Source organism: Ptiloglossa arizonensis, chromosome 3 (assembly GCF_051014685.1).
Source record: "Ptiloglossa arizonensis isolate GNS036 chromosome 3, iyPtiAriz1_principal, whole genome shotgun sequence".
In the NCBI taxonomy this organism is placed as follows: domain Eukaryota; kingdom Metazoa; phylum Arthropoda; class Insecta; order Hymenoptera; family Colletidae; genus Ptiloglossa; species Ptiloglossa arizonensis.
In genome coordinates this window covers 21,301,506-21,312,648 of record NC_135050.1, presented here as the reverse complement: position 1 = coordinate 21,312,648, position 11,143 = coordinate 21,301,506, and the positions used below count along the sequence as shown (strand labels likewise).

At 34.7% G+C, this 11,143-nt stretch overlaps 2 protein-coding genes across 2 annotated transcripts; one reads left to right on the top strand and one right to left on the bottom strand.

Annotated features, from left to right (window-relative positions):
• Window positions 1-638: 638 nt before the first annotated feature.
• Window positions 639-6,611, top strand: LOC143144680 (uncharacterized). Its single transcript, XM_076307327.1, has 10 exons — window positions 639-1,107; window positions 1,279-1,354; window positions 1,480-1,880; window positions 2,177-4,249; window positions 4,329-4,637; window positions 4,762-5,095; window positions 5,177-5,343; window positions 5,459-5,739; window positions 5,809-5,926; window positions 6,103-6,611. Exons 1-10 carry the CDS (start codon window positions 926-928, stop codon window positions 6,209-6,211), a joined length of 4,050 nt encoding a protein of 1,349 aa, XP_076163442.1. The 5' UTR covers window positions 639-925; the 3' UTR covers window positions 6,212-6,611.
• A 292-nt stretch (window positions 6,612-6,903) lies between these two features.
• LOC143144378 (SET domain-containing protein SmydA-8) lies at window positions 6,904-9,863 on the bottom strand. The gene is made up of 7 exons (XM_076306713.1): window positions 9,297-9,863; window positions 8,402-8,770; window positions 8,115-8,249; window positions 7,461-7,647; window positions 7,286-7,381; window positions 7,090-7,190; window positions 6,904-7,018 (listed from the first exon to the last, which is right to left on the bottom strand). Exons 1-7 carry the CDS (start codon window positions 9,792-9,794, stop codon window positions 6,917-6,919), a joined length of 1,488 nt encoding a protein of 495 aa, XP_076162828.1. The 5' UTR covers window positions 9,795-9,863; the 3' UTR covers window positions 6,904-6,916.
• Window positions 9,864-11,143: the final 1,280 nt, after the last annotated feature.

Here is an 11,143-nt window from a genome sequence, read left to right as displayed (position 1 = left end):
CCTGCTAATACATTATCAATAATTGCAATTCTTTCCATAATTGGTACTGATCGATAGATAAAATGTATATGGTCGTTAATGTCTGACGTGTCCATAAAATGTTTAATCGGAATCGAAAAAGAAATAAAAAGTTAAATTAACCACTTGTAAATAACTCAAATTTTATGTTTATTTCACTTTTTACTGATACTTTTCAAAATAAATTTCAAAAAATTTCCCATCTCTATATGTTAATAATTTTGTTTAAAAATAAACCCAAAATAATATTTGATATAAAATTTTAATGTTTATTTATCACTATGAAAAATTCTTTCTTCGTTAGTGAAATAAATTTTTACAAATAATAAACAAAAATTTCTTTCATTAGTGACATACTCTATCATCACATTTCATACTGTTTAATAATCATTTATAAAAGGTACAAATTATTGTACTATTTGCTTAACGTCGTATAAAATATTTTATGCTTACATAACAATTTCTAGAAAATTATTTTTATACTTCTTAAAATATTAATGATGTTTAAACATATTTTTTTGCAGAATTTATTTCTAGAGGTTGGCAATATTGAATTACACCATTTCACAACTTCGTTCTACCAATAATAATATTGTCCGTATTTTTTGGAACTGCTTCAATCGTATTCAGTAGGACGTGTCAGGGGTTAGACTCTAAGGATACTTAAAACGGAATAACTGTAAATATTAAAATAGGAAACGTGTGGCGTGTACAAGAAAAACAATTATATGAAATGCAACGAGCAATTTGTGTTTCTTAGTTTTTAAATATTTCATCGATTCCTTAGGAACTGTGCTTATATTTGTGAACGCATGACTTATTAATGGTGGTTCCATAACAAATGAATATTTGCATGCTGCAGTTATGTGCTTCCATTGTGAAAACATAATTGTTTTATGGTGATAATATGTCAAAATCAAGCATAAGGAAAATAACGGTTGACCCTACGAAATGTAATACAGACTCTCGTCGACTAAGTGTGTTTGAGAGGTTGGGGACCAAACCAGCAGTTACTGCCGGTCAAAATTCATCGGATTATTGCAGAAACTGGGCATTGAACGGCAGTTGTTCCTACGGAAAGAATTGCAAGTAAGTATAATTTTGTAGTTACTACATTTACAATTAATTACATAATTACTACACACACTTTACTTAGCTTTTATATTAAGAGATCAAGTGAAATATCAAGCTTGTTATTCAGAGAATAGTATTATTTATTCTATTTAAAATGACTTTTTCTTTTCTTCATATTGTAATTAGATATGCAAATACTCACACATTGATAAGTCCATCAAAGCGTGCCAAGAAGGATAATGCTATTGCGAGTACAACAGGAGTAAGTCTATAATTCTTATTATATTATTATAATTTCATAAAAAAGAATGCTTGTAAAGATTAAGAATGTATTTATAATGTTTCAACCGGGGATAGATATTTACATGTGTATTTATCAATGTGTAGCTTATTGAGGATCCATTTAAAAGGCTTACTTCTAAGATCGTAAAAAAGGCATCGCACAGTCCTGATTTAAATTTAGAAGAGTGGAATCAGACAGATTTGGAGTACGAGGACGAAAAAGTGTTGGAAAGGCGTAGACAGTTGTTACAACGTGAACTGGAGTTACAAATGAAGAAAGATAAAGAAGTTCATGGAAAGGACAAAGTGAGACAGAAGAAAAAGGCAATGACCTCTTCCTCTAGTTCTCGTACTTCAAGTACATCTAGCAGTAGTAGCAGTTCTAGCAGCGAAGATTCAACTTCTAGTTCAACATCTGATTCACGAAAGAAGGTTAAAAAAATTAAATCTAAGCGGCACCATAGTGGTTCTACAGATTATGATGAAGATAAAGAAAGACGAAGAAAGTAAGTTATTGTATCTGTTAGGATACAAAAATATTATTTCTTTTTACAATTGTATGATTCATTCCACAAAATGTTCTTTATCAATAAAATTGAAAATTCTTTTTTTGTCGATATGATCAAATATATTAATAAAAAATTTATTTTATACTTTTTGTTATTATAGAATAAAAGAATTTATTTATCATTCATTAATAAAATATATCAGACCTATCAATAAGTTATTATATAATCCAACAAAAATCTATATTTTTATATAGGTATATTATATTTCTATTAAAATGTTTTGTACTTGACAGATTGAAATTGAAAAGGCTTGGAACCAAGAATGAGAAGCCAGCCATTAAGAAGAAACGCAAGTTTGAAAATAGTTCTACAAAGAAAGAAGTTACTGCTAGATCAGCAAAGAAGTACACCACATCCTCAACATCAAGAAAGCATTCTTCTACTCCTCGCACAAGATCGCCAGCAATACAAGTGCCTGCAGCAGTAACATCTGCAACAACAGTGTTAGGTTCTTCCATATCTGTGCCTCATCATGGAACATCTAGTAAAGTTAGAGAACGAAACAGAAGTGAATCTCCAAAAGTAACAAAAACCAGAGATGTAGATAAAGAGGACAGACATTATAAAAAAGTACGAGATGTAGATGAATTATCTAAAGACAGTACTAAGAATAAATCTTTTGATAAAAACAAAGAGCAGGAGAAAGACAAAAATCGTACAATAGATGAAAAAATAAAACCCGAAGACAGATTGAAAGTAAAATGTAAAGACAAGGAAATACGCTCCAGAACACCACCAACATCTGAGAGATCAAAACATCAACACTCGAAAGAAACAGTTTCAACAAAACCTCGCCGTAGTCGAACGCCTGAAAAATCATCGAGATCAAAACGAGAGTCCACACCATCAAAAACTCAAGATAGGCAGATTTCAACAAACAGATCCCGAGATGTAGAGAAAAAAGATCGTGAATCGCATAAAAGTGACAAAACTAAAGACAGAGAAGATATCAGAAAAACTGAACAAAGTAGTAAAACCAGGCAAGTGCCAAGTCAAGAAGAAAACCATAGAAGAATTGGTAAAGAATTTGATGATAAAACTTATATGGGGGATAAAACACGACAAAAGAGTAGAGAAAGACGTGATAAAGACCATACGAGGGACGAACGCGGTCATTCGAGGCTTGGTCGAGATCAACGAGACCTTCGTGATAAAGACAAAGAAGAATTACCAGAACGATGTCGCGAACGACAACGAGAGAGAGATCGCGAACGTGATAGAGATCGAGAACGTGATCGAGATCGCGAGAGAGATAGAGATCGCGACCGTGATCGTGATCGAGATCGGGATCGAGATCGTGATCGTGATCGTGATCGTGATCGAGATCGAGATCGTGACCGTGATAGAGAAAAAGAATCAATAAAACCAAGGGATAGGGATGTTCCTCCTTTAGTTTCAACATCTATAAGTTTAACAACGGATAAAAATTCGCGTTATAGTCGGGACAAAGAACGAATAGTAGGAAAAGATAGTGCCTTTGAAAAGAATGGTACTCGAGAACGTAGAAGTGATAGAGAAAGGGAACGATCCGAAACAAAAGCACTTTCTGATCGAGATAGAACAACTACCCAACGAATTGATAATAGATACGACAGAAGTACTGTTGATAAGGATACATCTACTCGTAAAGCTGGTGTAAATTCACCTAGAGATCGTGTCGATCGTTTTCCACGTGAAAGATCTATAGACAGAGCATCTTTGCTTGATAAAAATGTACATAATGTTCCACCACCATCACAAGCACCTTCTTTACCACCTGTTCAATCTTCCATAGCATCTTCGTCATCCTCGTCTGCACCAGCTACTCTTTCAACATCGCGAGATAACTTAATTGACAGAATAGATCCTGGACATTATGATCGAGAAAGACACCGACGATTTAGTACAAGGTATGATCGTACTCATACATCTGAACATGATCAGTCGCGTGTTACACCGACTAAAGTTGATCGTTTGATCGAAAGACGAGAAACTAGTCCACGACGTACGATTGAAATAGACAGAAATTATAATAGAAATTACGGACGATTGTCTGAACATTGGGATGAGCAAGAGGAAGCGTCGACGCATTTAGATTATCGTGAGCATCATGTTCACGAAGATGATAGAAGAAAAACTGTTGATGGAAGAAGATATGATAGTCCGTTTGATGAAAGACGTGGAATTCGCGAAGAAAGATCTCGAGAATCTAGATATGTTGTTCAAGCAGCAGATAGAACATCTTTTGAAGATCATCGGCATCATCATCATCATCACAGACATCCACTCTATGCTGGAGAAAAATTAAGGAGTAATGCGTCAATTCGGTACGTGAACAGCATTAAAATATTATTAATGTGCTTCGAACATAAAACGTAATTTTTGTTTACGTTTATTTTTTATCAGAGACGAAAATGTTCCTAATGATGATTGGGATAATCATCATCGAGATGTAGAACATGGTAGAGAACGAACTTATGGACCCGTTGATTGGGAGGAAAGAGAATGGCGAGTTAGAACATTGTGGGACAGTAGAGACAGTCTTCCACGTTCAGAAGTGCACGATGACGACTGGAATTCCCGATATGACAATTCTGTATCAGATTGGAAATCAAGTGACACCCGAAAATGGGATAATCAATCCGTACATATTCGTGGTCATTACAGAAACGATCGATCGAAAGAATTAGAATTAGGAGAGTCTACATCGCATAAGTATGCTATCTTTTAACAATCGACTTTATTTAACTAGTGTATATATATCTTGTATAACTTACAAAGTATTGCAATATTATCAGAGACATTTAAACTATTAATGTATTTCGTTTCTTATTTTTAGTAAAAGGAGAACTTATAATACTTCTGAAACTAGAGATGAGTGTACAGTTCATAGCTCCAAACAAGCATCTTTGTACGGTAGTATGAAAGAAGAACCAATCAATAAAAAATTAATGGAACTTGCAGAAGGTAAATTGTCCACAACTCGCGAAAAATCTACAGAGAGTTTTCAAAAGAAAGCTATATCAAAAGAAAAATCGGAAACAAAAGAAACCGTTACAACTGAACCCAAACGTTCTTGTATTGATGAATCGTTACAGACGCTTCATACTGAAAGCGATCTTAGCGATATTAGCGATGATCCAGATGATATACTAAACATGGAAGATATTACAGTATGTTATATTCTCTTCCTTATTTTTCTTTAATTTCATATTTGAGTAGACTGTGCATATTTGTAATACTGACACTTACAGGATGTTGATACGAATAAAACACGAGCAAATAAGAAAACTCCTGATATTACACAAAGAGATGCCCAATCAATAACTCAAGAGGCGGATCCGTCGTCTCCAAAGGAAATTATAGAAGAAACAGTTTTTAATACAAAAGGAAAAGATAATGCCGACTCAATGTCATTCAGGTACTACATTTAATTTGCGGTTACTTATAATTTTTATAGTAATAAAAAAGAATATTAGAATATATATGTTCTTATTATATGTTTATATTAATATTTATATAACGGACATATCTAGAAATATAGAAGATGAAAATATGGTAACTATGGACTTTGAAGAAATTTCCGATGGTGAATTAGAAGAGGATATTAAAACAAGTGGTAAAGGTTTAGGCGATGCTCTAGGAGTTGACTGGGAAAGTCTTGTAAAAGAAACGCAACCTCGAATATCTGCATCGTGTAATCAAAATGCAGAAAACCGTTGGCAATGCAAAGCAATTCTCCATAGAATTGGTGTTTCTGCAAAATATGCAGGCGAAGATCTAATGAAAAAATTAACAAAAAAATGTGGAAAAGACGGTACGTTGCTTATTATATTTTGTGAAAATTATTTTAATTACATTTATTTCAATGAATATTTATTTACAGATCACCCAGAATTTTTTCTTCACAATGTTGCATTTATGCACACAGCACTTGCACGAAATCGCCTGCTACACAATTTAAATAATGACGTGTTACCTGCGATGGATGATTTTCTATATAGGTAAATACACTTAATAAAATTTGTTTGACCCGTGGATCGCACACCGGGTCATTTCTTTAACTGAAATTGAATTTGGAATGCTTTATTTTAGTATAGATAAAAAATAATTCGGGTTTATATATCCGTCATGTGAGGATTAACAATGTAACAGTATGTCTGGTATTATTCTGTTATAGGAATAGTAATGTAAATATTGAAGAGGACGTGGATTACAATTTAGAAGTTCTGAGACCTTGTACAACTTTATATGAAGAGGCAAAATGTTTATTACAACAAGTTGTGTGAAAAGAGCTTTTATTTGTAGGATATGACTCCCGGAAAGGCACTTCGCTGCTATATTATTAGTACAGCATAGAGCAGAAGTGTATCAATTTGTTACTATTTAGCTAAACTGGTTCAGCTATTTGCCTATTTGCTGCAACCAATTTAGCCATCGGTGGTGCAATGTAGAAATGAATTAAATTGATACATTTTTCTTAATATGTAACTCTTTGATTTACCATAACTGAATATCCTTTTGTATACTGTTCAATTTTTATATTATACTCCTCTTTATGAGAATTGTAATCATTGGTGTTGAATATTATTACAGATGGTTCTACTCAAAGAATATAAAACTTTGATAAAATGAACATTATATTAATGGTATTTTGTATTATTCTCTTTTCTTTGAATTCAAGAAAAATGTCTTTATTTTAAACGATTGAATGAAAAACAGAAACATTTATTTTTGAAAACTTCGTGTGCTTCCTTATACTTTACCTAACAATGTTATTTTCTTAATATTCTTAAGCTGTGAATTTTGACTTAATTGGCATTACTTTAATAATTATTTTATCAAATATTTTACGAATTAAACTTTATGTACAATTAAAAACTATTTATAGACAACAGTACATATAAGTATATATTTATAATACGAAAGAATGAATTTTATATTATCAAATATTAACTATTTATTTTATATTACTTTCCAAATAAATATTAGCATTATTTAAAGAATTTTTTGTCGTATTCGAAAGTAGCAACTGCAACAACATCGTTCTGCAGTATAGTCATTGCTTTCTCTAAAAGATGCTTGTTTTCATCATTCTAAAAAAAGTATATTATGTAAATATAAAGCATATTAGAGCAATATAAATAATTATAAAATATGAACACACCTCTACAGAAAAATGTGCATCTTCATTTTTTATATTTTGCTTTTGTTGAAGTCGTTTTATTTTTTCAACATTTGTGCGATATAATTCATACAAAACGAGACCTAAACCATTAGAAAGAAGTTAATTTAAATTATTTTGTTTATATACAAAGAGAAATACAAAAATTCTAAATTAGATTGTTTGAAAAAGAATTTACCTCTTTTTTTGCAGTCACCACAATTCAATAGGTCTAAGATAGTTAGTAAATCATTGCAGTATTTGCATTTTACATCGAGTTCAGCGTCAGTTAAATCTAACATTATTTATGAAAAAGTATGAAACATGTGAATAACTTAATAGCAAAGCACGTTTATGTATTGCATTTTCTGTACCTGCCCACTGAAGATTTTCAGTTCTGCCATAATATGAAATAATTCGGAATTTTAGGTCCATAATGAGATAATTATTGGGAGGAATCACCGCTGAAAGTTCCTTTTGCATAAATTTGAAAATTTGACGTGGAGTTTTGAACAAAGCTTCTTCCGTTATAGCTGCCAGGCCTGAACGAATCGAGCATATCTAGCAAAAAAGGAAAAAACAAAGTGCCTGCAACTGAGAGAAAATTATTGAAGCCGAATATACCGATTTTATCACGATCAATAAAACGTGTTTATATATACATCTATCATAATCAAAAGTCTTATATGAAGCAAAGTAATTTTTTTTGTCAAAGTATGTCAAATTGAAAAGTAATTGCATACAATAACACATCGTGCGGTGCGTATGATGTTAATGTTATATAATCATGAATATTTACAAATTTTTTTAACGTTCAACAGCAACTACTTGTTGAATATTAATTACTTATTTAAATTTGTTTTTTTTTTTCGATAGGAACACCCGTCAGAGAATACAATAATCAAATTAGTCACTTGCCTGGCCACATTTTCCTAACAGTATCATCCGCATGTATGTATATACGTACGTGTACGCAATGAACAATTGTTAATGTTTCGTGTACAATATCTAAATAAATGTGTAAATACCTGTCGATTGCTTATGATCATAGAGCATTCATCGCATATCCAACAAGACCCCATTTTAAGAGGATCTCGAGGTAACAAATTTCCGGAACATTCATCGGACGCACACAAAAGTGCTGCTAATCTAGATCCGAATTCCTAGCATTGTACAAATAATACGGTTACATGAAAATTATATTAATCGTTTATACTGTTAACTTTGTTAACGACTATTGAACTAATAATAATTATTATAAGTTTTCTAAGTGTAAATACTTGTAACGCTTGAGCGCGATTGTTCGTAGATTTACCGTAGGATCGCTGCATCTTTTGCACGTGCAGGAAAAATGTTTAGTGACGCTTAAAAATTGCCTTCGTAGTGTTGTGTCCCAAAATAAACTCGTGTAAGACATGGTAAGCTCTTCTCCAGCAGAGATCGGAAGTGCAGCGTTAACATAGAGCCGCTGTTCTCCGTCGAAATGGTGTCTCGTATTCGGTACGCAACAATGATTTTGCAATGCCCCCATCGGATAGAGTCCACGCAAACTCGACGAATGGTCTTTATCCTGGACGCTGACCGTTTCGAACGCGTTCGTGTTGAACGCTCCGCATACGCGTTTCATTAACTTCACGTCTTCTTCGCTCGGGGGATTTGCTACGTTTCGTTGAAGCAGTTCGATCTTGTAGCAGAAATTCATTAAGTAATTAAAATTACGGCAAAGAAAAATGGAATGCGTGGAACATTGTTCATTACCGAAGCGTACCTCTTCTACTTCGTACATTTCCGATCAACATTTTAACAGCTGTTGCATAGAAATGTTTAAGTCACGCCTACAATTAACGAGTCTTATCGTGCTACCGATTTACCTACCCGATACGCTTCGATAATTTATCGTGTGTCTTAAAGAAACTTAGTTTTATTATTACCATTGATCATCGGGCTGCCACCGGCAGCCACAATTAACGCACACAGTATTTTACAATCTTTACTCTCGATTCGTTTGTCGACGTTAAATTGCGTTAAAATTTCTAATCTCGCTCAATATTTATCTATGTACCTTTCAACGAACGAAATACTCGTTTGAGATACTTCGCCGCTACTGTTACAAAATAATCTCGTTTACCGTTCCAGGCATACGAACGTTTGTTCCCGATTTCGAGTACCCAACGTTTCCCAGCACCACGGTGCAAATGAAATCATCGTACCTCGTAACTGGGGGTGAGAGTCTGGTCGCATTGGAGCACGGCTAAACAATCGCGTTGCTGTTCGGTCATGAACAGCGAGCGGATCGGTATCACAGCCAGCAACAAGTGCAGGGACCAGTCGGTCCCGCAAGTCGGTACCAATGACCTGAGGTACGTGCATTCGTAGTTCACATGCTTCGGTGAATTTTCGCATTGCAACGAGCACACCGGCAGCCCGCAGCCTCGATCGCACGGAAAGAGCGGACACTCGTTCTTGTAACAGCACACGCACATTTCTAGATGTTTGCCCACGCATCTCGGTCCGATCACCAGGGGCGCGTCGACGAATATCAACTCGTTCGGCGCGATGTCCCGTGTGGCGAACAAACCGCGGCCCCCCAATTTCGAATAACCAACGGTCCACGGTTGCGTACCGTCGCGATAGATGTTATTCGTTTTCAAATGCGTCACCAACACTTCCTTCACTCTCTCCGGCTCGACGATATCCGGGAAATTCATTTTCGCACTTGGTTACACCGGTTCGACGAATCGATGAGAAACCGTTCGTATCGATGTAACCGGCGGAGAGACGAGTTCACCGTCTTCGACGGTGGTGCCTGCCGTAGTGTTCACATTCTCGGTCTTCCCCTGGTATATATATATATATATATATATATATATATATATATATATATATATATATATATATATATATATATATATATATGTACACACACACACACACACACACACACACACACACACACACACATACATATATATATATATATGTACAAATATACGTTTACGAAAAGGCCCGGATTATGCAATACGCTCGTACTTACCTGTATACATAAATGTACTAGATTGCATTGACCTTGGCACACGAAGATGAATGGAAACGTTGACATTCGATGAAGAGACCGATGACTTTACAAACGAATATATATATACATATGTGTATACGTATATAAAACATGATATTACGTGGGGTATCTACAGTTCCGTGCAGCTGCCAGCATATACGAAAGAGCAGTGGTATTTCATGCTCGCTGCTGCACGCTGATTCGGTTTAAAATAGAGTTACGATTTTGTAACGGACACTCGCGTTTTGGCATCCATTGTTTCCTATTTTTCAACCGGTCACGGCGAAGGATGACAACGAATTACAGTGTCATCGTGATACCGCGTTTGACTTTTCTTTTTCTTTTTTTTTTTTTTTTTTTTTTTTTTTTTTTTTTTTTTTATTCTTTTTTCGTAATTGAAAATCCAACAGTAGATCTTTTATAACGCGATTGTAAGTAGAATTCGGTACGCATCGGTAACGAGACAGACGCGTAATTAATTCGTAATTGGAAACAGGCACACTCGTTGTTTATAGCGTTGCCGAACGATACGGGAAATGTTTAAAGAACCGCGCGTTTTCCGTCATTGGTTACTAATTCGACGTTTTCGGAATGGAATAAAAATTTATTATCGACGAAGCGAATTTTCACGCAAGCGTATCCGACACGTGTCACCGTTTGTATAGCCAAGCGTTGCTAAGACTACGAGGTAGCCGGCTACCTGTACCGATTACCACCTATGCTAACAAGTGTATATATTATATAGGGGTGGTCGTATCATTCAGGAACAGTGTAAACTGACCAAAGCGTCGTATTGCTCGCGATACACGTTTCTTTAGTTTCATCGGGCAATCAACAGATACGCAAAAGGTAATCGGAATTTAAGAAACGGGATCTATACATAGATAGGACGGTGAATGTATCGTGTTGAATAAAGGTCACGTCTAGTTGGTTGATTTTATTCCGCGCGTTGAAACGTTTCCGATGATGCTATTTCACGTAATTGAATCTCAAGCGGAAGAA

Bases quoted from the DNA above. Each gene is read 5' to 3' on its own strand.
- LOC143144378 (XM_076306713.1), bottom strand. From the start codon at position 9,794: ATGAATTTCCCGGATATCGTCGAGCCGGAGAGAGTGAAGGAAGTGTTG. The intron at 7,648-8,114 runs GTATTTACACAT...CTTTTTTGCTAG, and splicing joins TGATCATAAGCAATCGACAG to ATATGCTCGATTCGTTCAGG. The intron at 7,019-7,089 runs GTGTGTTCATAT...TACTTTTTTTAG, and splicing joins ATGCACATTTTTCTGTAGAG to AATGATGAAAACAAGCATCT.
- LOC143144680 (XM_076307327.1), top strand. From the start codon at position 926: ATGTCAAAATCAAGCATAAGGAAAATAACGGTTGACCCTACGAAATGT. The intron at 1,108-1,278 runs GTAAGTATAATT...TATTGTAATTAG, and splicing joins TCCTACGGAAAGAATTGCAA to ATATGCAAATACTCACACAT. The intron at 1,355-1,479 runs GTAAGTCTATAA...ATCAATGTGTAG, and splicing joins CTATTGCGAGTACAACAGGA to CTTATTGAGGATCCATTTAA.